Here is a 6,000-nt window from a genome sequence, read left to right as displayed (position 1 = left end):
CGGATCTTCTCAGTGGGTCGCGTTTCCGATCCGGTGGTAGATTCAGCGAAGCACTGCTCTTGCTAGGGTCAGTGTTAGCAACTCTCCGGTTGAGCCCCGCGAGCTCACCTACTAACGTTAGGGTGAAGCTGAAATAGCCTCTCAAGGCTATCAGCATAGGTAGGATAAAAAAAAAAAAGGCAAAAACAGTTCTCAGCGAATCTCCGACATAGAAACAGCAAGACAGAAACAGTTCTCAGTGGATCTTCGACAGAAACAGTTCTCAGCAGATCATCAAGACAGAAACAGTTCTCAGAAGCTCTCCGACACAGAAACATCAGCAAGACAGAAACAGTTACCAGCAGTTCTCCGATAGTACAGTTACCACCAGTGAATCAGCTACCTGTGAAACCTCGCTACAGAAGCCGATACCCATCGAAAGAAACAGCCGTCTTCTACTAGCGCACAAACAGACAGCAGAAAATATTATTACACGACTCGGAAACAGCCATACAGACCGGGTCGTGTACATTTCATGGTCCATTCGAGCCGGATAGAGGACACATTTCATTATTTTTTCGAGCCGGGTAGAGGATACGTTTTGAAAAAAGGAAACTGGAACAATGCCGATAACGCGGTCAACAGGAAGAGGACGAATCGAAACTAAACAATCGCCGCCCTCAGAAACCACAGCTACAGCACAGAGCGTGTGGACAGAAACAGCCGCGAATACCGTCATGAGTCTGGTAGCCCCCACAACAGAATCATCGTGCGCAACAGCCAACATGGAAGCCACGACGAAACTCGCAGAGAAACCTGGGAACTCAAAAACAGAGGCCGTCAAACAGTATATAGTCAAACAGAATGACGTGCCAACAAAACAGCGCGCCAGTACAGTCAAAACTGACCGGTCGCGAAACAGAAAAGAACAGAAGATAGCCAAAGCTAGAGAAGAGCTCGCCCGCCTACAAGTGGAATTGGCAGCCGCCCGACTGGCCACGCTCGAAGCTGGATCTGATGACGAAAACAGCGAATCAGAATACAGTAAGTCAGAACTCGCTGAAAGAGTGGGCACGTGGCTGGAAACCCAACCCACAAAAACGGAAAATCACGACCGACATAAGGAAACACCGGCGGGAGCCTGCGACAAACAAGACTTCTCAGATCTAACCGCAGCAATAACACTCGCCGTCAAAGCCGCCCGCGAACCAAGATACACAGAATTGCCGTTCTTTAATGGAAATCACCAAGATTGGCTATCCTTTCGTGCAGCCTATCACGAGACGATGAATTCATTTACAAAAACAGAAAATATAAACAGACTCAGAAGGAACCTGAAAGGAAGGGCAAAGGAAGCCGTTGACGGATTACTTATAACGAACGCTGATCCGTCCGACGTCATAAGAAGTCTAGAAGCGCGATTCGGAAGACCGGAAACAATAGCCATAACGGAGTTAGACACGCTACGAGCTCTGCCACGACTAACAGAAACACCAAGAGACATATGTATATTCTCCAGTAAGGTGACCAACGCCGTAGCTACGCTTCGTGCATTAAAGTGCACACATTACTTATATAATCCGGAAACTACCAAAACAATATTAGAAAAACTCACACCGACACTACGTTACCGATACTACGACTTCACCGCGGTACAACCGAAGGAGGATCCGGATCTGATTAAATTTGAAAAATTCATGAAAAGAGAAGCCGAACTGTGCAGCCCTTATGCACAGCCCGAACAGGCGGGGCACTACTCGCAGCCCGCACAACATAACAGACGCACACAAAACGTGCACATAGTCAGTGAGAAGCCATCACGAGCTAAATGTCCGTTATGTAGCAACACCGAACACACCACAACAGACTGCTACATATTCAAGAAGGCAGATTCAAACACAAGATGGGACATCGCTAAGAATAAACACCTGTGTTTCCGATGTCTACAGTATAAGAATAAAACCCACAACTGTAAACCGAAGACGTGTGGCATCAATAATTGCAAATATACTCACAACAAGATGCTACACTTCGACAGAAAAATTGAAAAAACAGACAACAGTGACAACGAAACAACAGAGAACATTAATTCCGCTTGGACCGGAAAACAGAAACAGTCCTATTTGAAAATAATCCCAGTCCAAGTACAAGGACCGATAGGCACGGTTGATACATACGCGCTGCTCGACGATGGATCAACGGTAACAGTGATAGACGAAATCATCTGCAAGAAGACTGGAATAACAGGACCAATCGATCCGTTACACATACAGGCGATTAACAACATAAAATCAACGGAAACAAGGTCAAGAAGAGTCAACCTCACGCTCAGAGGCCTCAACAGTCGAAAAGAAATAATACAAGCGAGAACAGTTAACGACCTACAAGTAACAGCACAAAAAATACCAAAGGAACAGATAGACGAGTATTCGCACCTACGAGACATCAGTGACATCATCACGTACGAGAACGCGAAACCTGGAATCCTGATTGGCCAAGACAACTGGCACATGCTACTAGCTTCGAAAGTTAGACGAGGCAACAGGAATCAGCCAATAGCGTCACTGACACCTCTAGGCTGGGTACTGCACGGAGGTCGCACTCGTACCCTAGGCCACCATTTAAACTATATAAATCATGCTAGCGAAACCCAGGAAGATGATAAAATAGAAAATCTGGTAAAACAGTATTTCGCTATGGATGCGCTATGCATCACACCAAGAAGACCAAAAACAGACCCAGAGGAACAGGCGCTTCGCATCCTCAACAGCAATACAGTCCACACAACAGATGGAAGATACGAAACTGCTCTGCTCTGGAAAACAGATAATGTCAGTCTACCAGACAACTACAATAACTCGTTAAAGCGACTGATAAATATAGAAAACAAACTCGATCGTAATCCGGAACTGAAACAAAAATACACAGAACAGATGGAAGCACTCGTCGCGAAAGGCTACGCCGAGCCCGCTCCAAAAACAAAAACAGAGAACAGAACGTGGTATCTACCTCACTTCGCCGTCGTGAACCCCCTGAAGCCGGAAAAACTCCGAGTTGTCCACGACGCCGCCGCCAGAACAGGAGGGGTAGCTTTGAATTATATGCTGCTTAAGGGACCGGACGTACTCCAATCACTACCAGGAGTGATAATGCGATTCAGACAGCATAATATAACAGTAATAGCAGACATCAAAGAGATGTTCATACAAGTAAAATTGAGACCTGAAGACAGAGACGCGCTCCGTTATCTCTGGCGCAAAGATCAGCGAGATGACAAGCCCCCAGAAGAAAACAGAATGACCTCGTTGATCTTCGGGGCGTCAAGTTCTCCTTCCACAGCAATATATGTAAAGAACTTGACCGCCCAGAAACAAGAAGCCACGCACCCGGAGGCGGCAGTCGCAGTACAGAACAGACACTACGAAGACGACTACTTAGACAGTTTTAAAGGTTTAAAAGATGCAGTGCACATAACTACAGACTTTCGTCGAAAACACGAAAGAAAGCCGACCTCGAAGACCTTCTGGACCGATAGTAAGATAGTGTTAAGATGGACAAGAACGGGATCACGCTCGTACAAACCATACGTTGCCCAACGCCTGACAGCTACAGAAGACAGTTCAACAGGAAACGGGAGGCGATTGTTACCCACGAAGCACAATACAGCCGACGACGTGACTCGAGATGTCCCAATGACATACCACAACGAACATAGATGGTTCAAAGGGCGAGAATTCCTACGCCAACGACGAGACTCCTGGCCCACGGAATCGGCGACAGTAACAACAACAAAATTAATAGATAAAGTAAACATAGCAGCTGCAGCACCGGCGGGAGCCTTATGGCCAAGGCTTCGCCATGAAAAGTGGAAGTGCCTGCCACAAAACACGCGCACACGAGTGAAAAGCGATCGTGACATATCCAGGTCCCGACAACGTGGGGCGCATCGTAGACATCAGAACCAAGGGTGGAGTTCTACGGAAACCAGTACGAAAACTACTGATCCTTCCCATCGAAGAAGACCATCCTGCACCGAGAAGAATGCGACGGACTCGCACGGCGGGAGTAATGTGCAGGACGAAATAGGATTTTATCAAACAAATAGAAATAATATAGTTAATAAGTAATTACGTAACAAAAATGTATAATCTTAAATTATTTAATATGCAATATGTTAGTGTATCAGATCAGAGAATGTGAATAGACCAATAGCAACAATTCGTGGAGTGCTTTCACTACGGTAACATACAGATCAAGGGACCCCCGAAAGTGGCGCATCGATAGCGTGTCGCGAGATGGGGTACTGAAATAAATATAAAAGGATGGCCATTTATAGGCAATTTTGTCGGGTTCCTCCGGGAAAGGTACCCGACAATTAGGGCCGAATATCTGGCATATAGGGCCTCTCGTGGCAATCCATCCCCCCCCGCGTCCGTCGCCGCGTATTTCAAACGTGCCTCGGAGGCACGCCGCGCACCCCCCGCCGCCGCGTCAAGTTCGAGCGCACGTTCCCACGATGCGACTCACGAAGCGCCTAGCGCTACCCCCACCCCCGCGCCCGCGTCGGTTACGTCATCACGCGCTACGTCCGCCGCGACCTCGATCGTTTCAAGTTCAGGCTCCGATACCGAATCGGAGATGGATTTCGAATCCGCGTCAAGCCCTCAGCCTGGAACTTCGGATGGGTTCCAAACCGTAACGCGCGGTAAAAAGCGTACTCGCGCCGTGGAGTCCCGGAGCTCCACGACGAAGCAGACAAAATCCGCGACCGCCTCCCGCCCGCAGGTAGTCGTGACACCGGAGTCGGACTCCGCTCGCCGCGTAACCCCGCCGCCGCGTCCCAAGCCCGCGCCCGCTCCTAAAGCAGCTGCCCCGCCCCCGCTGATTCTCCAGGAAAAAACTGCGTGGAACCGCGTTTCCCAGGCCCTTCAGGCAAATAAAATTAATTATACCCATGCGCGTAACGTCGCGCATGGGATTCAGATAAAGGTCGCAACGCCGGGCGACCATAGGGCCCTCTCAGCATACCTCCGAAAGGAGAACATAGGTTTCCACACCTATGCTCTTCAGGAGGACCGCGAGCTCCGCGTAGTGATACGCGGAGTCCCTAAAGAACTCGACATCGACTACATAAAGGAGGATCTGACCGCTCAGGCCCTCCCGATAGTTAGTGTGCACCGGATGCACAGCGGGCGGGGCAAACAGCCCTATAATATGATACTCGTGGCGTTAGAACCCACCCCGGAGGCCAAAAAGAAGATCGCATGTCTCACGACAATTTGCGGCCTATCCGGGATCTCAATCGAAGCCCCCCACAAGCGTGGCACTCCCGGGCAGTGCTACAGATGTCAGCTTTACGGCCACTCGGCTCGTAATTGCCACGCGCGCCCCCGCTGCGTAAAGTGCCTCGGCGACCACGCCACACTAGATTGCTCGCGTGTTAGGGAAACCGCGACCGAACCCCCAAGCTGTGTCCTATGCCTTAAGCAAGGGCACCCCGCGAACTACCGTGGATGTCCTAGGGCTCCGCGCAAGCGTTCAACCCTCCCAGCTCCGCGAACCGTCGGCCCAAAGACTTCGGCACCCTCAGTGCCGAAACCTGCCTTCGTGCCGGCTGCAGTTCCCACGGTTTCAGCGTGGAAAAAGCCGCTGCCGTATACGAAGGCGGGAACACAAACCGCACCCCCGCCCCCGCTCGCGACACGCCCCGCGCCTCAGCCCCTGCTCGCACCTCGCCCCGCGCCCGCGTTCCGTCCCCCGCAACCCTCTGCCGCCAACGACTTCGCGCTCGTGCGCGACTTCGTCACCGCGGTGAACTTCGACCGTCTGCGATCGTTCGCTGACGCTATCCGTAGGTCGACAACCCCCGAACAGCGGCTCGCGGCCGCGTTCGATCACATGGACGTTTATGAGTCCGTGTCGCGTACGTTATAAAATCTTTACCGGTAATCAATGGCGCAAAAAGGTAGAGAAAAACCGTATTCCCTTACGTTAGCATTCTACAATGCTAACGGACTCGCG

The 6,000-nt window shown here is 50.4% G+C and overlaps 1 protein-coding gene across 1 annotated transcript; it reads left to right on the top strand.

Annotated features, from left to right (window-relative positions):
* Positions 1-602: 602 nt before the first annotated feature.
* On the top strand, positions 603-4,065 carry LOC119628983 (uncharacterized). The gene is made up of 2 exons (XM_038013138.1): positions 603-3,513; positions 3,905-4,065. The coding sequence occupies exons 1-2, from the start codon at positions 603-605 to the stop codon at positions 4,063-4,065; spliced, it is 3,072 nt and encodes a 1,023-aa protein (XP_037869066.1).
* The last annotated feature ends 1,935 nt before the right edge of the window (positions 4,066-6,000 follow it).

This window comes from Bombyx mori, chromosome 1 (assembly GCF_030269925.1).
Source record: "Bombyx mori chromosome 1, ASM3026992v2".
Classification (NCBI taxonomy): Eukaryota; Metazoa; Arthropoda; class Insecta; order Lepidoptera; family Bombycidae; genus Bombyx; species Bombyx mori.
Note: the sequence above shows the minus strand (reverse complement) of the source record. Positions and strands in the feature narration are given on the sequence as shown.